This window comes from Ascaphus truei, chromosome 3, assembly GCF_040206685.1.
Source record: "Ascaphus truei isolate aAscTru1 chromosome 3, aAscTru1.hap1, whole genome shotgun sequence".
Classification (NCBI taxonomy): Eukaryota; Metazoa; Chordata; class Amphibia; order Anura; family Ascaphidae; genus Ascaphus; species Ascaphus truei.
The window spans coordinates 427,551,705-427,579,468 of record NC_134485.1 but is presented as its reverse complement, the minus strand read 5'-3'; the positions used below and the strand labels follow the sequence as shown (position 1 = coordinate 427,579,468).

Below are 27,764 nucleotides of genomic sequence, written 5' to 3'. Positions count from 1 at the left end.
TGCCCCCTGTCAGTGCCCAGGGCACCCTGCCTCGCTGCTTGTGTAAAGCTGTCAGTGCCCAGGGCACCCTGCCTCCCTGCTTGTGTAAAGCTGTCAGTGCCCAGGGCACCCTGCCTCCCTGCTTGTGTAAAGCTGCCCCCTGTCAGTGCCCAGGGCACCCTGCCTCCCTGCTTGTGTAAAGCTGCCCCCTGTCAGTGCCCAGGGCACCCTGCCTCCCTGCTTGTGTAAAGCTGCCCTGGGGCACAGTTGCCTTCCAGGGAGCAGAAACAAGGGACATGTGGGAGGGAGGGGGGGGGAGATACAGCCAAACATCACCATGCAAGGTTATAATACATACAACTTACAATGAAACGGCTGGTGGGAGGGAGTGAGGGAGGGGGAGAGTGAGAGGGAGTGAGGGATAGGGGGAGAGATAGGGAGAGGAGGGAAAGTCATAGCAGAGCCCCGGCACGCAGGGGGTTAAATTCCTCAGTCACGTGACGTGTGGGGCGGGGCGTGACCAGGAAGTAAGGAGACTCCCATACAGTATGTCATTCACAAAAGCAACTGGGAGAGAGAAGGGTCCACAGAGTAACAAGGTAACACGGGAACCCAGGGACCAGAGTAACAGGGGAACACAGGGACCAGAGTAACAGGGGAACACAGGGACCAGAGTAACAGGGGAACACAGGGACCAGAGTAACAGGGTAACACAGGGACCAGAGTAACAGGGGAACACAGGGACTAGAGTAACAGGGTAACACAGGGACCAGAGTAACAGGGTAACACAGGGACCAGAGTAACAGGGTAACACAGGGACCAGAGTAACAGGGGAACACAGGGACTAGAGTAACAGGGTAACACAGGGACCAGAGTAACAGGGTAACACAGGGACCAGAGTAACAGGGGAACACAGGGACCAGAGTAACAGGGGAACCCAGGGACCAGAGTGACAGGGGAACACAGGGACCAGAGTGACAGGGGAACACAGGGACCAGAGTAACAGGGGAACACAGGGACCAGAGTGACAGGGTAACACAGGGACCAGAGTAACAGGGGAACACAGGGACCAGAGTAACAGGGTAACACAGGGACCAGAGTAACAGGGTAACACAGGGACCAGAGTAACAGGGGAACACAGGGACCAGAGTAACAGGGGAACACAGGGACCAGAGTAACAGGGGAACACAGGGACTAGAGTAACAGGGTAACACAGGGACCAGAGTAACAGGGTAACACAGGGACCAGAGTAACAGGGGAACACAGGGACCAGAGTAACAGGGGAACACAGGGACCAGGGTAACAGGGGAACACAGGGACCAGGGTAACAAGGTAACACAGGGACCAGAGTAACAGGGTAACACAGGGACCAGAGTAACAGGGTAACACAGGAACCAGGGAAACACAGGGTAACACAGGGACCAGGGAAACACAGGGACCAGAGTAACAGGGTAACACAGGGACCAGAGTAACACGGGAACACAGGGACCAGAGTAACAGGGGAACACAGGGACCAGAGTAACAGGGGAACACAGGGACCAGAGTAACAGGGGAACACAGGGACCAGAGTAACAGGGTAACACAGGGGGAACACAGGGACCAGGGTGACAGGGGAACACAGGGACCAGAGTAACAGGGTAACACAGGGACCAGAGTAACAGGGTAACACAGGGGGAACACAGGGACCAGGGGAACACAGGGACCAGAGTAACAGGGTAAGACAGGGACCAGAGTAACAAGGTAAGACAGGGACCAGAGTAACAAGGTAACACAGGGACCAGAGTAACAGGGGAACACAGGGACCAGAGTAACTGGGGAACACAGGGACCAGGGTAACAGGGGAACACAGGGACCAGAGTAACAGGGGAACACAGGGACCAGAGTAACAGGGGAACACAGGGACCAGAGTAACAGGGGAACACAGGGACCAGAGTAACAGGGGAACACAGGGACCAGAGTAACAGGGGAACACAGGGACCAGAGTAACAGGGGAACACAGGGACCAGAGTAACAGGGGAACACAGGGACCAGAGTAACAGGGGAACACAGGGACCAGAGTAACAGGGGAACACAGGGACCAGAGTAACAGGGGAACACAGGGACCAGAGTAACTGGGGAACATAGCGACCAGAATAACTGGGGTACACAGGGACCAGAGTAACAGGGGTACACAGGGACCAGAGTAACAGGGGTACACAGGGACCAGAGTAACAGGGGTACACAGGGACCAGAGTAACAGGGGTACACAGGGACCAGAGTAACAGGGGTACACAGGGACCAGAGTAACAGGGGTACACAGGGACCAGAGTAACAGGGGAACAAAGGGACCAGAGTAACAAGGTAACACAAGGACCAGAATAACAGTGAACATAATAATGGGAGGAAAGTGATAAAATACGGAAACAGCAAGGTCACAGTGATAAGGTAACAGAGTAACATGGTGGTACAGTACAGGGACATAGAGTAACAGTGATAAAGTGACAGAGTAACATTGACACAGAGTAACATGACCTTGGAGTGACAACAGGTCAGAGAAATAAAGTAAAACATTACCCATAGAGTAACATGGCAACATTGTATTAAGGTAACATTGACAGTAACATTACTAAGGAAAGTTGCTGACGGTCAGTTTTTGGCTTAAATGTTGAGTCAAGGCCTGTTATATACAGGATGCGGCCGCGCGTTCCTAGGCGAGCGCGCGTGCGCGTGCCGCATGCTTTTCCTGTATATAGTGCCGGGAGCTGCAGGTAATGTGTGTATGCTGTGTGTGTATTGTATTGTATTGTATTGTATTGTATGTCTTTATTTATATAGCGCCAAAAGTGTACTCAGCGCTTCACAAAGAATACAGTACAGGGAATTATAATAATACAATAAGTGCAGCAAAATCAGACTATAGGAAAGGAAATCCCTGCCCCGAAGAGCTTACAATCTAAGAGGTTTGAGGGGAAACATACAGAGACAGCAGGTGAGGGAATAAGTGCTATATATGGGACTTTGATAATGGGAATGACAGCAGGCATTGAAATCTATGTATGACGTAGGATGTATTATCACTATGCAGTGAGTGAGAAATGAACAATGCCATTATTTAGCATCTGCACCTGACCAGTCTCTCAGGGGTTTGATTCAACTTGTATTATAATGTGTGCTGTTCCTCCACACTTCTGGTGCAGTAGGGGCCTCAGACTGTATTTAGTCAAGTGGTTAAACTGTCTCAACGTGAGAGATGGTTTTTTAATACTAATGCATCACCATATATAACACATACAAAACTCTCCCCAAACAGCATGATGTGAGAAAACACAGTGTGAACACAGAACAGATAAAAGATGTGTATGCTGTGTGTGTATGCTGTGTGTGTGTATGCTGTGTGTGTGTATGCTGTGTGTGTGTGTATGCTGTGTGTGTGTGTATGCTGTGTGTGTGTGTATGCTGTGTGTGTGTGTATGCTGTGTGTGTGTGTATGCTGTGTGTGTGTGTATGCTGTGTGTGTGTGTATGCTGTGTGTGTGTGTATGCTGTGTGTGTGTGTATGCTGTGTGTGTGTGTATGCTGTGTGTGTGTGTATGCTGTGTGTGTGTGTATGCTGTGTGTGTGTGTATGCTGTGTGTGTGTGTATGCTGTGTGTGTGTGTATGCTGTGTGTGTGTGTATGCTGTGTGTGTGTGTATGCTGTGTGTGTGTGTATGCTGTGTGTGTGTGTATGCTGTGTGTGTGTGTATGCTGTGTGTGTGTGTATGCTGTGTGTGTGTGTATGCTGTGTGTGTGTGTATGCTGTGTGTGTGTGTATGCTGTGTGTGTGTGTATGCTGTGTGTGTGTGTATGCTGTGTGTGTGTGTATGCTGTGTGTGTGTGTATGCTGTGTGTGTGTGTATGCTGTGTGTGTGTGTATGCTGTGTGTGTGTGTATGCTGTGTGTGTGTGTATGCTGTGTGTGTGTGTATGCTGTGTGTGTGTGTATGCTGTGTGTGTGTGTATGCTGTGTGTGTGTGTGTATGCTGTGTGTGTGTGTATGCTGTGTGTGTGTGTATGCTGTGTGTGTGTGTATGCTGTGTGTGTGTGTATGCTGTGTGTGTATGCTGTGTGTGTATGCTGTGTGTATATGCTGTGTAAGTGTAAGGAAGATTTTTTTTAAATTAAAAAAAAAAAGTTTAATTTTTTTTTTGTGTGTGCCGTTATTTACCCCCCCCCCCCCACACACACACACACATCCATACATCCATACATACACACATCCACATCCACACACACACACATCCATACATACACACATCCACATCCACACACACACACACATCCACACATCCATACATACACACATCCACATCCACACACACACACACATACACACATACACACATACACATCCATCCATACATACATACACATCCACACACACACATCCACACATACACACATACACATCCACACACACACACATCCACACACACATCCACACACACACATCCACACATACACACATCCACACACACACATCCACACATACACACACACACATCCACACATACACACATACACATCCACACACACACACACACACATCCACACATCCATACATACATACATACACACATCCATACATACACACATACACATCCATACATACATACATATCCATACATACACACATACACATCCATACATACACACATACACATCCACACACACACACATCCACACATCCATACATACACACATACACATTCACACACACACACACACACACACACACACATCCACACATCCATACATACACACATACACATCCACACATCCATACATACACACATACACATCCATACATACATACATACACACATCCATACATACACATACATACATACACACATACACACATACACACATCCATCCATACATACACATACATACATACACACATACACACATACACACATCCATACATACACATACATACATACACACATACACACATACACACATCCATACATACACATACATACATACACACATACACACATACACACATCCATACAAACATGCATACACACCAATACATACATTTGAGCGCAGGCAGCGGCGCGAAAAGAGGAATTTCTTCATCTTTGCAGCTGTCTGTCGGCTCCCCTCTCCCTGCCGCGCGCGCGGCACATCTATAGAAAGGCTGACTAACGTCAGCCAACTAAAAATCCGCGCGCGCGGCGTAGCACGCGCCCGGCACTAAAAAACGGGCCTAAGGCTGGGATTATACCCAAAAACGCGCGCGGCGGCGCCAAACCAATTACCTCAGATCCAATCGACGGGCGTGTCACGTGAGTGGTTTAGCCAATGAGGGGGAACTGCTCATGGCCACGCCTCCGCCACGCCTCCGCCACGCCTCTAAGACTTCTCTGCTCTTTATCCCCGGTATAATCACAATGTTGCCCGGCGGCAGCGCTGGGTGACGTCACAGAATAGCGCTGCCGCCCTGCAGCACTACGTATAATCTCAGCCTATGGCTGCGATTATGGTGCCGGCGTCGCTGCGTGCCCGGCAACCGCGCTGCTCTGTGTTGTTATTGGAGCCACCCCACTGCCTGCGCAACTGCCGGCAAAGTAGCGAGTTGAAGCGGCAGCGTTCTCAGTAAACAACAATATCCGTGTTTTGAGGCGGCTGCCGCGTGACATCAGCGCACGTGAACTGGTTCAGCCAATGAGGGCGAACCAGCTTTGTGATGCGTCCGCCACGCCCCACCCCCCCCCCCCCACCCCCGCGTCTACGATCTCCATAAGCCAAGTTCACAAATCGCTTGGGCAGCAGGAGTGCGCGAGGGAGCGTGGCCGCGAGGGAGCGTGACCGCGCACGGAGCGTGGCCGCGAGGGAGCGTGGCCGCGCAGGGAGCGGGCCGCGCAGGGAGCGGGCCGCGCAGGGAGCGGGCCGCGCAGGGAGCGTGGCCGCGAGGGAGCGTGGCCGCGCACATTCCCCAGGGGGTCAGCCTGTCATTCTTTCATTGTGTGCTCAGGTTTTATACCTTTTATATTATACTAGCTGATAGACCCGGCGTTGCCCGGAATGTGAATCGATTTTTTTTTTAATGTTGTTTAGTGGTGGTGTGGGAAGAAGGGTTTTTGGGTGGGGGTGTGTGAAGAGGAAGGGTGGGTGAGGGTGTGGGAAGATGAAGGGTGGGTGGGTGGGTGGGGGTGTGTGAAGAGGAAGGTTGGTTGTGTGGGGGTGTGGGAAGAGGAAGGGTGGGTGGGGGTGTGGGAAGAGGAAGGTTGGGTGGGTGGGGGTGTGGGAAGAGGAAGGGTGGGTGGGATTGTGTGAAGAGGAAGGGTGGGTGGGTGTGAAGAGGAAGGGTGGGTGGGAAGAGGAAGGGTGGGTGGGTGGGGGTGTGGGAAGAGGAAGGGTGGGTGGGGGTTTGGGAAGAGGAAGGGTGGGTGGGTGGGGGTGTGGGAAGAGGAAGGGTGGGTGGGGGTGAAGAGGAAGGGTGGGTGGGGGTGAAGAGGAAGGGTGGGTGTGAAGAGGAAGGGTGGTTGTGAAGAGGAAGGGTGGGTGTGTGGGTGGGAAGAGGAAGGGTGGGTGTGTGGGTGGGTGGGAAGAGGAAGGGTGGTTGTGTGGGAAGAGGAAGGGTGGGTTGGTAGGTGAGAAGAGGAAGGGTGGGTGGGTGTGAAGAGGAAGGGTGGGTGGGTGTGAAGAGGAAGGGTGGGTGGGGGTGAAGAGGAAGGGTGGGTGGGTGTGAAGAGGAAGGGTGGTTGTGAAGAGGAAGGGTGGGAAGAGGAAGGGTGGGTGTGTGGGTGGGTGGGAAGAGGAAGGGTGGGTGGGTGGGTGGGAAGAGGAAGGGTGTGTGGGTGGGTAGGAAGAGGAAGGGTGGGTGTGTGGGTGGGTGGGTGTTTAGAGGAAGGGTGGGTGGGTGGGTGTTTAGAGGAAGGGTGGGTGTGTGGGTGGGTGGGAAGAGGAAGGGTGGGTGTGTGGGTGGGTGGGTGGGAAGAGGAAGGGTGGGTGGGTGGGAAGAGTGGGTGTGTGGGTGGGTGGGAAGAGGAAGGGTGGGTGTGTGCGTGGGTGGGAAGAGGAAGGGTGGGTGTGTGGGTGGGTGGGAAGAGGAAGGGTGGGTGTGTGGGAAGAGGAAGGGTGGGTGTGTGGGTGGGTGGGTGGGAAGAGGAAGGGTGGGTGTGTGGGTGGGTGGGTGGGAAGAGGAAGGGTGGGTGTGTGGGTGGGTTGGAAGAGTAAGGGTGGGTGTGTGGGTGGGTGGGAAGAGGAAGGGTGGGTGAGTGGGTGGGAAGAGGAAGGGTGGGTGTGTTGGGAAGAGGAAGGGTGGGTGTGTGGGTGGGTGGGAAGAGGAAGGGTGGGTGGGTGGGAAGAGGAAGGGTGGGTGTGTGGGTGGGTGGGAAGAGGAAGGGTGGGTGTGTGGGTGGGTGGGAAGAGGAAGGGTGGGTGTGTGGGTGGGAAGAGGAAGGGTGGGTGTGTGGGTGGGAAGAGGAAGGGTGGGTGGGTGGGAAGAGGAAGGGTGGGTGTGTGTTGGGAAGAGGAAGGGTGGGTGTGTGGGTGGGTGGGTGGGAAGAGGAAGGGTGGGTGTGTGGGTGTGTGGGTGGGAAGAGGAAGGGTGGGTGTGTGGGTTGGAAGAGGAAGGGTGGGTGTGTGGGTGGGTGGGAAGAGGAAGGGTGGGTGGGTGTGTGGGAAGAGGAAGGGTGGGTGGGTGGGTGGGAAGAGGAAGGGTGGGTGTGTGGGTGGGTGGGTGGGAAGAGGAAGGGTGGGTGTGTGGGTGGGTGGGTGGGAAGAGGAAGGGTGGGTGTGTGGGTGGGTGGGTGGGAAGAGTAAGGGTGGGTGTGTGGGTGGGTGGGTGGGAAGAGTAAGGGTGGGTGTGTGGGTGGGTGGGTGGGAAGAGGAAGGGTGGGTGTGTGGGTGGGTGGGTGGGTGGGAAGAGGAAGGGTGGGTGTGTGGGTGTGTGGGTGGGAAGAGGAAGGGTGGGTGTGTGGGTGGGTGGGTGGGAAGGGTGGGTGTGTGGGTGGGTGGGTGGGTGGGAAGAGGAAGGGTGGGTGTGTGGGTGAGTGGGTGGGAAGAGGAAGGGTGGGTGGGTAGAGGAAGGATGGGTGGGTGGGAAGAGGAAGGGTGGGTGGGAAGAGGAAGGGTGGGTGGGTGGGTGTGAAGAGGAAGGGTGGGTGGGTGGGAAGAGGAAGGGTGGGTGGGTGGGAAGAGGAAGGGTGGGTGGGTAGGAAGTGTGGGTATATGGGTGGGTTGGAAGAGGAAGGGTGGGTGGGAAGAGGAAGGGTGGGTGTATGGGTGGGTGGGAAGAGGAAGGGTGGGTGTGTGGGTGGGTGGGAAGATGAATGATGGTAGGGGTGGGGGGGGGGAGTGGGAAGAGGAAGGATGTGTGGGGAAGGGTGTGTTGTGAAGAAAGAGTGAGTGTGTATGTGATTTGTAAATGATAGTGTTAAAGTGTTAACAGTAAAGTGATGTAGTACATTGCAGGCATAAAGAGTTAATAATTGTTAATGATCTTAATGATTGACATAAATTGTTGTAATATGCAAATAAAATGTAAATTTGTTTAAAAATGGATGTATTAAATTGCAGTCATGAAATGTTTGAATTTTTTTTGTTTAAATAAAGTTTTAATTTGGCGCACATGCGTGTTGTGCATGAGGTTATGGTGAAAGTGATGTCTGCGGAGCGCATACAGAGATTGGCGTGCGGAGCACATTGGTAGATGTAAAAGTATGTACTTGATGTGTGAATGAAGCAATGTTGAAGGAAAAAGAAAGTATGATGTCTATTTGTAGATAAAATCGTGAAGATAGAGAAAGCGGGTGATGTTATGAAGGTAATGTAAATGATAAAAAGTGTAGCGGATATGAAAGAAAGTAAAGAAATGTAAAGATAGTAAGAATGGATAAAAATACATTTTTAGCAAAGCGGGGGTAATATAATAGAAAAATATTATAGCGGCTATGAAAGAAAGAAAACAAATGAAAACATTGTATGAATGGATAATATGAAAAAATACCAAAGCGGGACATAGTGTAATGTGTATGCAATGTACATAAATAAGATTTTCTGCACAGAAATTAATGTAATAATAATATTAATGGATAAAAAAAATACATTGGCAAAGGGGAAGGTAGTGCAATGTGTATGTAATGTACATATAGTAAGTTGGTGTGTCTGGCATTGTATAAATGTAATTGACAGTGCGTAGGTGAAGGCTGACATTTAGTAAATGAAATTGACAGTGCGTAGGTGAAGGGTGGCTGTTATAGTGAATGCGCAAATGTAATAATTGTGGTGATGATGTAGTAAGTATTTATTGAGGTAAACATAAGAATTATAGACTGGGTAGGTGAACGTGCGCACGCCATTGTTGAAATATATATTTATTTTAATAAGTAAGTGAGTTTGTCGGCCATTTTAAAAATGTAATAAAGACTGCGTAGGTGAAGGTTTTGGCGGGAATAGTAAAAGGACTGAATATTTTTAATATACATGTATTTGAATTGTAAGTTACTTGGCTGTCCATTTTGTAAATTAAATTAACAGTAGGTATTGAAAGGTAAGGGCGGGTGAAGGTAGGGGCGCACGCCATTGTTTCAATATATATTTATTTGAATAGTAAGTGAGTTTGTCGGCCATTTTAAAAAGACTGCGTAGGTGAAGGTACGGGCGGGAATAGTAAAAGGACTGAATTGTAGGTGAGGGTGGCGGTTTAGACGGGCATGTTGCACGGGCATGTATTGAAAGGTACGGGCGGGCGGTGAAATATGCAGTTGCGGAGTTTGGCGGTTTAGATGGCCATGTGCAGAGAGATTTGTGTTGGGCGGCCATGTATTTAAAGTGACGGGCGGCCGGTGTAATGTGTGCGGCGGCCATGTGCTTGTAAGCCATGCAGTTGCGGAGAGTGGCGGTTTAGACGGCCATGTGCACAGACATGTATATTTTTTGGGAGTGCCACGCCATATCATGAGTGTTTAAGGTAATGTGCGTGCGGAGGGAGAATTAAGTTAATGGGCGTCAGTTAAGTGACGGTCATGTGTGGTGATGGAGAAGCGTGGCGGCCATCGGGATAATTTAATTACAAAAATCCACGGCATAGCATGAGTGTGCGGGCCGTTGCGGAGGGACAATTAAGGTAATGGGCGGGCCGTTGCGGAGGGAGAATTAAGGTAATGTGCGGCCATGGCAGTGTATACACTGTGGTGAGAGCAGTATATATACAGGGGTGACAGCATTACTCAGTTGTGTGTTGACAGAGAGCTGTGTGTACACTGTGGTGAGAGCAGTGTATACACAGGGGTGACAGCATTACTGAGTTGTGTGATGACAGAGAGCAGTATACACAGGGGTGACAGCATTACTGAGTTGTGGGATGACAGAGGTGAGTGTGAGTGACTGTGTAGACAGGGGTGACATGATTGTGAGTTGTTGTTTGACAGGGGTGAGTGTGAATGTGTGTGATGTGTGTGTGTGTGTTACACGGGGTGACAGCGTGAGTCTGAGTTGTGGGATGACACTGAGTGTGTGTGTACAGGGTTGAGTGTGAGTGTGACAGTGTGAGTGTGTGTGTACACGGGTGACAGGTGACAACTCAGGTGACAGCATGACTCAGACTTGTGGGATGACAGTGATTGTGTGTGTGTGTGTAGACAGGGGTGAGTGTGGGGGTGACAGTGTGATATGTCAATTTACCAAGGAGTCCTCAGACGTTCTGGCCGTATGGTGTCACTGCAAGTGTGTGAGAGTGAAGGAGGTGTGTGTCAGTGATGTCACTGTACCTTTTGACCAATGAGAGTCGTGTGGGAGGCTGACTATGGGAGGGTGTGTGTCACAGTGGGGCGTACCTCACAGTGGGGCGTACCTCTTGGCCAATGAGAGTCCGGGTGGCCACGGACCAATCAGATTCACCGCAGATAGCACTAACCTCACTAACCATTCGATTTTATATATTAAGATTTCTCTATATATACACGTTGTATGTACACTATTGTGATTATTTGAGTCTCGTACTATTATCTCACTGCAACGCTGTGTTGGATTCAATATACCCTTTGCACATTTATTTAGTGTCTTGGTATTTTTTGGACTGTTTTTTGCTCATTCCTACCGATTTTTATAGTATATTTGGGAGGGAGTTAGAGATAACACCTTAAACAATAGTTATATATTCATTAATTTTTGATATATTAAAGCTCGGCTAACACAGTACTGATACCTCTGCACACATAAACACACACACACACACACACACACACACACACACACACACACACACACACACACACACACACACACACACACACACACTAAATATATATATATATATATATATATGTGTGCAGAGGTATCAGTACCGTGTTAGCCGAGCTTTAATATATCAAAAATGAATAGATGATACCGTTCTGTGGCTAACGAAATGCTTTTATTTGTGCGAGCTTTCGAGATTCGCTGATCTCTTCTTCCGGCGATGTTACAATGAATGAAGCTAAAAAAAAGGGGGTTTTAACTTTAAAAACAGCGCATACTGGAATGTGATCTGTGATGGAAAACAATCCCTTCCCGTGCAGTTTTATGGCTAGAGGTGATATGTCCCTGAATGTCAGTGATGTGAGCATGTGTGTGTGTATGTGAATATAAATAGGTAAAGAGCCCACAGTGTACACAGCGCTTTACAAAGTGTGTGTGTGTGTGGACTGGGGGTGTATATCAATGTTGTGGGTAGGTGTGGAAGTGTAAGAGGCTGTGGCATAACTACAATAGTGTGTGGAATATATGTGGTCCCTATTGATATATAGGGATGGAATCACATGGAGTGTATGTGTAAGAGACAGCTGTGTATGTGTGTAGAGAGAGAGAGAGAGAGAGAACACGCACGAACGAAGGCCCCATAGTATAAAACCGTATATTTATTGATGGGGAGGGAGGGGGAAAAAATACACTCACAAGGGTACAAGAAATAAAAGCATTTCGTGACTATATCACCACCATCCGGTATCTGTGCTTTATTCAGAAGTCCCTCGATCTCAAAGATGAAGGAACCACGATCTGTCAAGATGTCCAGGGTGTATAGATAAATCAGCAAACAGTTCCAGAGATCCCAGAGAATGTCTCTATGCTGGTAGGCCTCCGTGGTATTTGGCGCTTGAACCGGCCTGTTCTTGCGCATCCGTGATGACGTAGTGTCTCTGCGTATTGCGTGATGACGCTCCCTGACGCGTTTCGTCACACATGGGTGACTTTTTCAAAGGGCAAATCAATCACCCGTGTGTGACGAAACGCGACAGCACCCCTCCATCCTGTGACCCGTGTGCCTTACCATACTGCGTGAGACTCTCATCCGTTTTACTGTTGATGTCCCACTGCAAGACTTTGGTCTTTATCATCTGATTCTCCTGCTGCCTGACTGAGTAACGCTGGTATTTATCACTGGATTTCCCCAGTGCCTTGTGCACACCACACACAGCAGTGCTCTATGTCCCTGTGTTATTCACACACCACCACTGCTCATTATTTTTGAGCTCTGTATCTCAGGGGACTTTATACTGTATGAGCGCTACCAGTGCACTTTATAGATCTACCACTGCTGCTACTTATTTTACATGTGCAGCTCAATCTGGGCATCACTTTATTCAGCTGATTTACAGCACATTTAAGGGTCACAACTGTATGTATTTCTAGCTATGTGTCTAATTATCTTTCATCATCATTAAGAGGTTTATGTACATTTACTACAATATATATCCAATTTTTCTCTTGTGGTCTGTATCTACTTACCATTTATATTCATTGCTACTCTTGTTCTGGATCGGCCGATCTCAGTAAACATTACTTGGGGAGAAATATTTTTCCCCTAGTTCTGTTATGTTATATTTGTAATGATATATTGTTACCCTGCTTTGGCTCTTATCAGACCAATTGTACCTCTTTGATGTTTTTACGCTGTGTCGCATAGCGATCTGACATGTGAATTGTGTGGGTCTGTCTTTTGTGTTTTTTATACTCTTTGTTAATAAAGTCCATTTCTATTTTTCATAATTCAGCATTTGAGTGCACCTTTTTGACCCTACTCTCCCTCCTTTTTTAGTCATATTATTCCCTTGGGTCGGTAGCACCACCAGAGGGTTACCTTTTACCTTGACTTCTGGTTAACTGATTATTTAATCACACAAGGGTGATTTGATTGCGGCATCTATTGTGTGTTCCATATATATATATATATATATATATAAATACAACTGTATGCTCATCTGCATGTCTTAGGCAGGTCTGCAACCCCGCCTGCAGACCTGCCTAAGACATGCAGATGAGCATACAGTTGTATTTACCTTTGCATATTTGCTTTGCTGTGGAGGGTTTTTGTCACTTTTTTTACTCACCATAACTTAACTCAGTATTATGGTATATATATATATATTTATTTATTTATATTAGCTCAGTATGTACGGACATTGCCTTAGCACTCATGGGAAGAGTGTTCTCATATCAGTAATGACTCGAGACCGACATTTTATGAGTCATTACTGAAATGAGAACTCTCTTCCCATGAGTGGTAAGGCCATGTTCGTACATACTGCGCTATATATATGTGTATATATGTGTATATATATATTTTGCAAGATTTGTTTCTCTACCTGTGATGTTACGTCTTATTTCTTATATTCAGTAACATTTCTAAGGTCACAGAGTAACTTGAAAACATTGTACTAAGGTAACATAGCGGCAAGGAATGTATTCTGTGTAATCGAACCTCCGGAAGGGAAGTGGCTAATTATACCCTCTGATGGTTCTCCTGGCAGGCCCCATTGCCAGTACTTCATGCTCATTAATCATGCTGCACATGTCACTGACATACACTGATACACATACAGGCGCTCTGTACACCGTCACTAACAAATACTGATACACATACAGGCGCTCTGCTGCACACTGTCACTAACATACACTGATACACATACAGGCGCTCTGCTGCTGCACATGTCACTGACATACACTGATACCCATACAGGCGCTCTGCTGCACACTGCCACTAACATACACTGATACACATACAGGCGCTCTGCTGCACACTGTCACTAACATACACTGATATACATACAGGCGCTCTGCTGCACACTGTCACTAACATACACTGATACACATACAGGCGCTCTGCTGCTGCACACTGTCACTAACATACACTGATACACATACAGGCGCTCTGCTGCACACCGTCACTAACATACACTGATATACATACAGGCGCTCGGCTGCACACCGTCACTAACATACACTGATACACATACAGGCGCTCTGCTGCTGCACATGTCACTGACATACACTGATATACATACAGGCACTCTGCTGCTGCACACCGTCACTAACATACACTGATACACATACAGGCGCTCTGCTGCACACCGTCACTAACTTACACTGATACACATACAGGCGCTCTGCTGCACATGTCACTGACATACACTGATATACATACAGGCACTCTGCTGCACACCGTCACTAACATACACTGATACACATACAGGCGCTCTGCTGCACACCGTCACTAACATACACTGATATACATACAGGCGCTCTGCTGCACACCGTCACTAACATACACTGATACACATACAGGCGCTCTGCTGCACACCGTCACTAACATACACTGATACACATACAGGCGCTCTGCTGCACACCGTCACTAACATACACTGATACACATACAGGCGCTCTGCTGCACACCGTCACTAACATACACTGATACACATACAGGCGCTCTGCTGCACACCGTCACTAACATACACTGATACACATACAGGCGCTCTGCTGCACACTGTCACTAACATACACTGATACACATACAGGCGCTCTGCTGCACACCGTCACTAACATACACTGATACACATACAGGCGCTCTGCTGCTGCACACTGTCACTAACATACACTGATATACATACAGGCGCTCTGCTGCACTCTGTCACTAACATATACTGATACACATACAGGCGCTCTGCTGCACACTGTCACTAACATACACTGATACACATACAGGCGCTCTGCTGCACACCGTCACTAAGATACACTGATATACATACAGGCGCTCTGCTGCACACCGTCACTAACATACACTGATACACATACAGGCGCTCTGCTGCACACCGTCACTAACATACACTGATACACATACAGGCGCTCTGCTGCTGCACATGTCACTGACATACACTGATATACATACAGGCACTCTGCTGCTGCACACCGTCACTAACATACACTGATACACATACAGGCGCTCTGCTGCATATGTCACTGACATACACTGATATACATACAGGCACTCTGCTGCACACCGTCACTAACATACACTGATACACATACAGGCGCTCTGCTGCACACTGTCACTAACATACACTGATACACATACAGGCCCTCTGCTGCACACCGTCACTAACATACACTGATACACATACAGGCGCTCTGCTGCACACCGTCACTAACTTACACTGATACACATACAGGCGCTCTGCTGCACATGTCACTGACATACACTGATATACATACAGGCACTCTGCTGCACACCGTCACTAACATACACTGATACACATACAGGCGCTCTGCTGCACACCGTCACTAAGATACACTGATATACATACAGGCGCTCTGCTGCACACCGTCACTAACATACACTGATACACATACAGGCGCTCTGCTGCACACCGTCACTAACATACACTGATACACATACAGGCGCTCTGCTGCACACCGTCACTAACATACACTGATACACATACAGGCGCTCTGCTGCACACCGTCACTAACATACACTGATACACATACAGGCGCTCTGCTGCACACCGTCACTAACATACACTGATACACATACAGGCGCTCTGCTGCACACCGTCACTAACATACACTGATACACATACAGGCGCTCTGCTGCACACCGTCACTAACATACACTGATACACATACGGGCGCTCTGCTGCACACCGTCACTAACATACACTGATATACATACGGGCGCTCTGCTGCACACCGTCACTAACATACACTGATATACATACGGGCGCTCTGCTGCACACCATCACTAACATACACTGATACACATACAGGCACTCTGCTGCACACTGTCACTAACATGCACTGATACACATACAGGCGCTCTGCTACACACTGTCACTAACATACACTGATATACATAGAGGCGCTCTGCTGCACACTGTCATTAACATACACTGATACACATACAGGCGCTCTGCTGCACACAGTCACTAACATACACTGATACAGATGCAGGCGCTCTGCTACACACTGTCACTAACATACACTGATACACATACAGGCGCTCTGCTGCACACTGTCACTAACATACACTGATACACATACAGGCGCTCTGCTGCACACTGTCACTAGCATACACTGATACACATACAGGCGCTCTGCTTCTGCACACCGTCACTAACATACACTGATACACATACAGGCGCTCTGCTACACACTGTCACTAACATACACTGATACACATACAGGCGCTCTGCTTCTGCACACCGTCACTAACATACACTGATACACATACAGGCGCTCTGCTGCACACTGTCACTAACATACACTGATACACATACAGGCGCTCTGCTGCACACTGTCACTAACATACACTGATACACATACAGGCGCTCTGCTGCACACTGTCACTAGCATACACTGATACACATACAGGCGCTCTGCTTCTGCACACCGTCACTAACATACACTGATACACATACAGGCGCTCTGCTACACACTGTCACTAACATACACTGATACACATACAGGCGCTCTGCTTCTGCACACCGTCACTAACATACACTGATACACATACAGGCGCTCTGCTGCACACTGTCACTAGCATACACTGATACACATACAGGCGCTCTGCTGCACACAGTCACTAACATACACTGATACACATACAGGCGCTCTGCTGCACACCGTCACTAACTTACACTGATACACATACAGGCGCTCTGCTGCACATGTCACTGACATACACTGATATACATACAGGCACTCTGCTGCACACCGTCACTAACATACACTGATACACATACAGGCGCTCTGCTGCACACCGTCACTAACATACACTGATACACATACAGGCGCTCTGCTGCACACCGTCACTAACATACACTGATACACATACAGGCGCTCTGCTGCACACCGTCACTAACATACACTGATACACATACAGGCACTCTGCTGCTGCACATGTCACTGACATACACTGATATACATACAGGCACGCTGCTGCACACCGTCACTAACATACACTGATACACATACAGGCGCTCTGCTGCACACCGTCACTAACTTACACTGATACACATACAGGCGCTCTGCTGCACATGTCACTGACATACACTGATATACATACAGGCACTCTGCTGCACACCGTCACTAACATACACTGATACACATACAGGCGCTCTGCTGCACACCATCACTAACATACACTGATATACATACAGGCGCTCTGCTGCACACCGTCACTAACATACACTGATACACATACAGGCGCTCTGCTGCACACCATCACTAACATACACTGATACACATACAGGCGCTCTGCTGCACACCGTCACTAACATACACTGATACACATACAGGCGCTCTGCTGCACACCGTCACTAACATACACTGATACACTGATACACATACAGGCGCTCTGCTGCACTGTCACTAACATACACTGATACACATACAGGCGCTCTGCTGCACTGTCACTAACATACACTGATACACATACAGGCGCTCTGCTGCACACCGTCACTAACATACACTGATACACATACAGGCGCTCTGCTGCACACCGTCACTAACATACACTGATATACATACAGGCGCTCTGCTGCACACCATCACTAACATACACTGATACACATACAGGCGCTCTGCTGCACACTGTCACTAACATACACTGATACACATACAGGCGCTCTGCTGCACACCGTCACTAACATACACTGATACACATGCAGGCGCTCTGCTGCACACTGTCACTAACATACACTGATACACATACAGGCGCTCTGCTGCACACTGTCACTAACATACACTGATATACATAGAGGCGCTCTGCTGCACACTGTCACTAACATACACTGATACACATATAGGCGCTCTGCTGCACACTGTCACTAACATACACTGATACACATGCAGGCGCTCTGCTGCACACTGTCACTAACATACACTGATACACATACAGGCGCTCTGCTGCACACTGTCACTAACATACACTGATACACATACAGGCGCTCTGCTGCACACCGTCACTAACATACACTGATACACATGCAGGCGCTCTGCTGCACACTGTCACTAACATACACTGATACACATACAGGCGCTCTGCTGCACACTGTCACTAACATACACTGATATACATAGAGGCGCTCTGCTGCACACTGTCACTAACATACACTGATACACATATAGGCGCTCTGCTGCACACTGTCACTAACATACACTGATACACATGCAGGCGCTCTGCTGCACACTGTCACTAACATACACTGATACACATGCAGGCGCTCTGCTGCACACAGTCACTAACATACACTGATACACATAGAGGCGCTCTGCTGCACACCATCACTAACATACACTGATACACATACAGGCGCTCTGCTGCACACTGTCACTAACATACACTGATACACATGCAGGCGCTCTGCTTCTGCACACTGTCACTAACATACACTGATACACATACAGGCGCTCTGCTACACACTGTCACTAACATACACTGATACACATACAGGCGCTCTGCTTCTGCACACCGTCACTAACATACACTGATACACATACAGGCGCTCTGCTGCACACTGTCACTAACATACACTGATACACATACAGGCGCTCTGCTGCACACTGTCACTAGCATACACTGATACACATACAGGCGCTCTGCTGCACACGGCCACTAGCATACACTGATACACATACAGGCGCTCTGCTGCACACTGTCACTAGCATACACTGATACACATACAGGCGCTCTGCTGCACACTGTCACTAGCATACACTGATATACATACAGACACTCTGCTGCTGTACACCGTCACTAACATACACTGATACACATACAGGCGCTCTGCTGCACACTGTCACTAACATACACTGATACACATATAGGCGCTCTGCTGCACACCGTCACTAACATACACCGATACACATACAGGCACTCTGCTGCACACCGTCACTAACATACACCGATACACATACAGGCACTCTGCTGCACACCGTCACTAACATACACCGATACACATACAGGCGCTCTGCTGCACACCGTCACTAACATACACTGATACACATACAGGCGCTCTGCTGCTGTACACCGTCACTAACATACACTGATACACATACAGGCGCTCTGCTGCACACCGTCACTAACATACACTGATACACATACAGGCGCTCTGCTGCTGTACACTGTCACTAACATACACTGATACACATACAGGCACTCTGCTGCACACCGTCACTAACATACACTGATACACATACAGGCGCTCTGCTGCACACTGTCACTAACATACACTGATACACTTACAGGCGCTCTGCTGCACACCGTCACTAACATACACTGATACACATACAGGCGCTCTGCTAAACACTGTCACTAACATACACTGATACACTTACAGGCGCTCTGCTGCACACCGTCACTAACATATACTGATACACATACAGGCGCTCTGCTGCACACGGCCACTAGCATACACTGATACACATACAGGCGCTCTGCTGCACACCGTCACTAACATACACTGATACACATACAGGCGCTCTGCTGCACACCGTCACTAACATACACTGATACACATACAGGCGCTCTGCTGCACACCATCACTAACATACACTGATACACATACAGGCGCTCTGCTGCACACTGTCACTAACATACACTGATACACATACAGGCGCTCTGCTGCTGTACACTGTCACTAACATACACTGATACACATACAGGCACTCTGCTGCACACCGTCACTAACATACACTGATACACATACAGGCGCTCTGCTGCACACTGTCACTAACATACACTGATACACTTACAGGCGCTCTGCTGCACACCGTCACTAACATACACTGATACACTTACAGGCGCTCTGCTGCACACCGTCACTAACATACACTGATACACATACAGGCACTCTGCTGCACACGGTCACTAGCATACACTGATACACATACAGGCGCTCTGCTGCACACCGTCACTAACATACACTGATACACTTACAGGCGCTCTGCTGCACACCGTCACTAACATACACTGATACACTTACAGGCGCTCTGCTGCACACCGTCACTAACATACACTGATACACATACAGGTGCTCTGCTGCACACGGCCACTAGCATACACTGATACATATACAGGCGCTCTGCTGCACACCGTCACTAACATACACTGATACACATACAGGCGCTCTGCTGCACACCGTCACTAACATACACTGATACACATACAGGCGCTCTGCTGCACACTGTCACTAACATACACTGATACACTTACAGGTGCTCTGCTGCACACGGCCACTAGCATACACTGATACATATACAGGCGCTCTGCTGCACACCGTCACTAACATACACTGATACACATACAGGCGCTCTGCTGCACACCGTCACTAACATACACTGATACACATACAGGCGCTCTGCTGCACACTGTCACTAACATACACTGATACACATACAGGCGCTCTGCTGCACACTGTCACTAACATACACTGATACCCATACAAGCTCTCTTCTGCACACCATCACTAACATACACTGATACACATACAGGCGCTCTGCTGCACACCGTCACTAACATACACCGATACACATACAGGCGCTCTGCTGCACACCATCACTAACATACACTGATACACATACAGGCGCTCTGCTGCACACCGTCACTAACATACACTGATACACATACAGGCAATCTGCTGCACACCGTCACTAACATACTGATACCCATACAAGCGCTCTTTGCCTCACACTGTCACTAACATACACTGATACACATACAGGCACTCTGCTGCACACCATCACTAACATACACTGATACATACAGGCACTCTGCTGCACACCATCACTAACATACACTGATACACATACAGGCGCTCTGCTGCACACCATCACTAACATACACTGATACACATAGAGGCGCTCTGCTGCACACTGTCACTAACATACACTGATACCCATACAGGCGCTCTGCTGCACACCGTCACTAACATACACTGATATACATACAGGCGCTCTGCTGCTGCACACTGTCACTAACATACACTGATACACATACAGGCGCTCTGCTGCACACCGTCACCAACATACACTGATACACATACAGGCGCTCTGCTGCACACCGTCACCAACATACACTGATACACATAGAGGCGCTCTGCTGTACACTGTCACTAAAACATACTGATACCCATACAAGCTCTCTTCTGCACACCATCACTAACATACACTGATACACATACAGGCGCTCTGCTGAACATCATATTCACTTATGACCTCAGGACATTGGTGGGTAACATGCGGCCCTCAGAGGGGTTCTCCTGTGACCCTCCCAACCGCTGGCCACCCCTGCAGCCCGCTCGCCCCAGTGCAGAGGGAGTGGGGATGTTGCCGATATGGATCGCGTTTTCTCCCCACGCCCTGAGCCGCTTAATGACCGCGCTGATCACAGGTTCCCAGTGTAAGGAGAGGAGCGGGACAGTATTCACCAGCGCGTCGTCGGCATGAAGAAGCTGACTGAAGGGTGGGGAGCGGGGAGATTACCCAAAGCTTCAACGCCCCTGTGTGTGTCGTGTGCAAGTAATGTGCAGCCTTTTTGAGGGCACACTTGCACATATACAGATGCTTTTTTGTTGTTGCTTATATGGTTGCTACGCCCCTATCAGCCAGAGAAGCTAGGAAGGCGTTTCCCTTGGGAGCACAGGGGTTAATATGCATGCACACTTGGTGCTCGGTCCTTGCAGAAGCGGCATTAATCCCTGATGAAGGTGTTGGTTTAGACTGAAATGTTGATACGAGTAAGTGAAGTGATTATTTCACTACAGACTGGCGTGCGCTCCACTTCCAAGCGAGTAATATTGACATCGGCTCGTGTCTCCCTGTAGAACTCTGAACAAGCTACCTCGGAATGCATGGGGCAGGTGCCGGTGGCCGCTCACTGCGTCGGACACATTGATGCAAAGGGAAGTAAAGATGAGAAAGAAGTCTCGGGCTGGGAGTGACGGGGAGGAAGCTCTCTGCTGCTGCGAGTTTATCGATCAGAGGGGGGAGAAGAGCCACCTGGCTGCCTGTCTGTGTGACTGCGAGGACCTGGATGAGACCTGTGACAGGTGACTGTTGGCCTAGAGTCCCTCTCTACACTTGACCATTTCAGTGCCAGACAAGGCAGTAAGAGGAATCCTACGGAAACGCTAAGAAATTCTGTACAGTGCACACCTGATACTAATAGTCCCAAAAACTGGAAGGGTGCTGCTGGCAATATACTGTCACAGTATTCTCTATAAAGCAGATTGGCAGGCACTCCATAATTATAAATAAGTGAACATTTATTCTTCGACGTTTCGGCTCCCAACAGAGCATTTTTCAAGAGCTCTTGAAGAAGGCTCCGCTGGGAGGGAGTGTGTGTGTGTGTGTGTGTGTGTGTGTGTGTGTGTGTGTGTGTGTGTGTGTGTGTGTGTGTGTGTGTGTGTGTGTGTGTGTGTGTGTGTGTGTGTGTGTGTGTGTGTGTGTGTGTGTGTGTGTGTGTGTGTACGCACGCACACCCATTAAAGTTAGAAAATCTGTTTTTTTTTTTCTTCAGGTGGATTAATTGCAAGTCTTTACAGCCCGAGGTCTTGGCGAGAGCCATAGAGACCGTCTCAGACCGTTGCCGCGTTCCCTGGATCCGGGGAGCCAAGAAGGTCGACGTGAGCATTATTCCGCCTCTGGTCCTGCTGCCCGTCTTCCTGCACATCGCGGCGCTGAATGTGCTACTGGCTGTGGTCATTCTGACATCCCTCCCCGTGCTGGTGATCTGGTATTATCACCTTACTCACAGGCGCAAGGGCAAGACGTTGCTCTTCCTGAGTCTGGCCCTGTTCTCCTTGGGATACACGTACTATGTCTTTGTGCAGGAGGTGCTTCCTAGAGGTCACGTAGGCTGGGGTCATTTCACTGCCATTACGTGTGGGCTGGTGTTGACCTTACTGTTTATGGCTATGGCCAAGCGGGACCCAGGCTACCTCGCTAGAAGCACGGGGAACATCCCGCTGGAGACGGAGGGCGGCTGTGAGTCTGCCAACGGAGCATGGACAGAAAGGGCCGGGGGGTCCCACAAAGACTTTGTCCGGGTCCAGGGGGAGGGGGATTCTTGCAGCATAGAGGAGAACTGGTGTAATATTTGCCAGCTGGTGAGACCTCCACGCAGCGGCCACTGCCGGATCTGTGGGTCCTGCGTCCGACGGATGGATCATCACTGCGTATGGTAAGCGGCAGCTCACCAGCTGGTTTGGCTGCTAGTACTTTTAACGCCTTCAGTATCGGCAGGGTTAGTTACCTTTGGGGTATTTTGTTAGGGTCCTTCATTGTTTTGGGGTTCTCTTTAAAATGTAAAAGCGAGCACTTTCCCTAGTTTTGGTTAAAAAAAAGAGAATGTGAAGCAGTGTGCAGTGTGCAGTGTGCAGTGTGCAGTGTGCAGTGTGCAGTGTGCAGTGTGCAGTGTGCAGTGTGCAGTGTGCAGTGTGCAGTGTGCACACCCAAAAGTCCAGTCCGTGTATTAGCAGAAAAACTAACAAGCTAATCCCTGAACGTGCCTCTCTCCGGTTTTTGCTCATACAGTATTTCCCGTTCATGCAAACATTTCTTCCAGAGATCTGCTCCAGACACCGGATGAGCGCCGATGTTTGCCAAGCTTGGATTTCGAACCCGCGAACCTGCTCGATTTTTAATAAAACGTTTAACTGTCTAAATCAGGGGAAGGCCAACTCCAGTCCTCAAGGGCCACCAACTGGTCAGGTTTTGAGGATATCCCTGCTTCAGCACAGGTGGCTGTCTTCGACTGAGCCACTGATTTAAGCCACCTGTGCTGAAGCAGGGATGTCCTGAACACCTGACTAGTTGGTGGCCCTTGAGGACTGGAGTTAGCCGCCCCTGGTCTAAATATAAAAAAAATATTTAAAAAAATGTAAACTTAAAAAAAAAAATCCCCATTGATGTCTCCCAGCGCATCCACTACTTCCATTCCATACCTCGAAAAGCCGTCCTATATCTGCCAGCTCCCCCCCCCCTAACCCCCCCAGGAAAGAATAAGGAAATGGGGCGCTCAGTGGTCACTCTGTGTCACTGCCTTTTTGAAGTGGGTCAACCCGTTTAGAATCCCGGTGTCGGCTCCTTGTGACCTTGGACAAATCACTTTATCCCCCCTGTGCCTCAGTCATAACAATTAGATTGCAAGCTCTACGGGGCAGGGACTCGCCCGGCAAAAGTCTATGTACAGCGCCACTTACACTGTCGGCACAACATTCGAATATTTTGATAATCGCAGTTTGATGCCCCACGCTCATTTCAATCCAACGTGATCCATGAGACGACTCTGTGACTTCCCATTATACCAGCACGGTAACTCTGACATGCCAGGTAACCATAACAGCCTTGTGGGGCCTGGAGAAACACAGCTTCCAGACCCCCCAAGTCCCCCCTTTTTAGATGTATTGTATGTCTTCATGTACACAGCGCGTCACAGCAGGAATACACGTGACATAATATAACACATCATGGGAATAAGCGCTTCAGACATAAAAGTAACATTAGAAAAAGGAGTCCCTGCCCCGAAGAGCTTACAATCTAAGTGGTAAGTAGGCAGAACTTAGAGACAGTAGGAGGGTGTTCTGGTAAGTGCGTCTGCAAGGGGTCGGGGTCAGTGCATATGAGATGTATCAGCCAGCGAAGCTACCCGTATGCTTCGTTAAAGAGGTGGCATCTCTTCTGGTGTGGCAGCACACGAGAAGAGATGCCATGTGCGCAAAGCTTGTGTACGCATTGCATTTATGAAGCATTATGTCCTTCCAGTGAAAGGCATCACAAACTGCAATGGTCCTACCGTGGCCGTGACAGATTGAACCCGCTGTAGGACACTGATAACAGCGTGAGCCAATCTGAGGGTTCGCTGGTTTCTGGACTTTCCGGACACGAGGCACCTCTTGTGGCAGCTTCATATCGTTACATGACTGCCACTGCAAGGGTTAATTGTGTGAGACGTGTCTCTTGCAGGATTAACAGCTGCATTGGAGCCTGGAACCACAAATCCTTCATCCTGCTGCTCGTGTTTTTCCTGTTCACGTCCGTGTACGGGATTACAGTGACCCTGCACTCTATCTGCAGGGGTCAGCACGTTCTCGCGGCTCTCCTGTACTGCCCAGGGGTGTACACAGAATACAGGTGAGCGACCCTGACATGTCATTCTACACCAGGCTATTTATGACCTTAAATAAATGGAAACTAATACATGTTAGATGTTAAAATACTGTCTCGTGCGCTAAGCTGAACATTACTGCTGTGTCCGCACAAGGCCGCTCCCCCACAGATCAGCAAATATGAACACAATGACCCGTACCCACAATGCACTTGGGCTCAGATCCACCTGCTAAGCTTTGGTATACCATTACTTGCATTCCTATGAACAGGAGCAGAGGTGTGCTAAAGCTTAGCACCTTTTTGTGGATCTGGGCAGTAGGATTCAGCTAAATCCTTAGGTCAGTGGTTTTCATCCTTTAAAAAACGCACCCATTAAAAATGTATTTGGCCTACACGGACCCAGCCCGCTGATCCTATGTAGTTCCAAAAACTAGTGACAGTAGCAAGGTTAATTTAATTTATGAATATATATTTTTTTGTATGATATACTGTATGATGTACCTCTTTACAGTATAATGTTCATCGAGGAGCACTCACAATTACTTTGTGGATTCTGCCACGGGTGCTCAGCGTTCCACCGCAAGCGAAGATCAGAGGAGGAAACCCAAAAAAGGAGAGGTCGTTGCAGTGGGCCTGTGAGAAAGGGTGAAGGTTTATTGAAGGATCAACATTTTTGTATCTTGACAAAGGTCCAAAGCAGGACCGTAAAATATCTACCCCTCCAATAAACCTTCACCAGCTCACAATTCCACTGGTGTGCCGTCTCCTCCTTTGATTCCCACTTTACTGTATACTGATGCAGCGGCCGTTATTCGAACACATCTCGGCGCCGATTTTGAGTTCTCTGCTGCTCCCCACGCAGCATGAACGCGGCCAATCGCCCCAGGCACCCGCGCTTATCGCGGATGTTTTGTTTGAATTTCATGGATTCTGTTTCTTCGTTTGCAATAAAATGGATGAATTGTAATGTGTACAGTACTGTGCTACTGTGTCACTCTGTTACTGAGCTACTGTGCTACTGTGTCACTCTGTTACTGAGCTACTGTGTCAACTTCATGTTTTTAAAAGCCAGAACACTAAAATTCGTTTTTTTTGCACTTGCCTGCACTCGCATCTTAGTGCGGGAAGGCTGGAATTCATCCCGCGGTTTCACATGACGCGTGAAGTGTTCGAATAACGGCCGCTGCATCAGTAACATTTGTATCAACTTCCTTGAATTATTAAAGCAGAGGAAGAAAGAGCTTTTGTGCTTTAGGAAGTAAAATATCAGGCGTTACCCAGTTCCCTTTCTTGGTGTTGGTACCGATATTTCTGTATCTTCGTACTGCGTTCTAGTGCAGGACCCACATCTTATTGTTTACTTCAGATTTTAATGCTCTCCCCGTATGTTCCCCCCCCCCCCCAGCTCTGCTCTGGCATTCACCTGTGCGTGGTACTGTACAATTGTCGCAGCTGGCATGGGCTACATCCTTCTCATACAGCTATTTAATATCAGCTACAACGTGACGGAGAGGGAGGCTCGCCTCGCCCTGCGGGAGAAGAAGGGGAGGTGGACTCTAGGCGGCCTGGTGGTGGACACGGGAAGTCACAACCGGGGCTTCTTCCAAAATTGGACTCTTTTCTTGACTTTGGACTCTGTTGCTGCACATCCTAACCCGGCAGACCTGGTATAAAAGTGCTTTATTCACAATGGTTTGGGGGCAGGATCTCAGGGCCCTCTTAGCGGGGTATTTTGGAGAGCGCACTTCACCTCTATGTAAAAACTTTATAAGTTGTCTATAAAAACTTTATAAGTTGTCTTTAAATTGAAGGTTTGTTTAAAGGTGCACATCACTCGGAAAACATTTCAGTAAAGCACGGCAAAACGAAGAACTCTGCGCTGTTTTATTTCGTTTTTTGTGTTTCATTACAATACATTGCATTTAATCAATAGATTTTCAAGCGGGAGGTTTAGTCGCTCACAAAAATAGGGCATAAAAATGTAAATGTAAGAATCACAGAGGGGTCTGTGTAAAAACTCCAGCCCCCCCCTAAATCCTGTATCGTAGATTGTACCTTGAATTGTTTTTTGAATGTTGCCAGGACATACGTGAGAACGAGAAGTAACTCTCAATGTATTACTTCCTGGTAACACATTTTATAAACAAATAAATAAATGCGATGAGTATGTTGTGTCTAGGACGATTCGCAGCGGCTGTTTCCCTGCCAGGAAAGTTCACCGCTGCAGGTAATTCCAAAAACCCTAACCCTTAACCCCTTACCCTATAAAACCGTGACCCCTACCTTTGGGGTGAAATGACGGTGGCTAAACGGCTGTAGTTAACTGTCCCTCAGCGGCTGAAGGACCGTGGCTGTGTGTCCCTGTCACGGTAACTTATGACAAGCTATAA

At 48.6% G+C, this 27,764-nt stretch overlaps 1 protein-coding gene across 1 annotated transcript; it reads left to right on the top strand.

The window, feature by feature from the left end:
• Window positions 1-510: 510 nt before the first annotated feature.
• ZDHHC23 (zDHHC palmitoyltransferase 23) lies at window positions 511-27,764 on the top strand. The gene is made up of 5 exons (XM_075592841.1): window positions 511-578; window positions 22,089-22,313; window positions 22,784-23,446; window positions 25,231-25,398; window positions 26,780-27,764. The coding sequence occupies exons 2-5, from the start codon at window positions 22,159-22,161 to the stop codon at window positions 27,045-27,047; spliced, it is 1,254 nt and encodes a 417-aa protein (XP_075448956.1). The 5' UTR covers window positions 511-578; window positions 22,089-22,158; the 3' UTR covers window positions 27,048-27,764.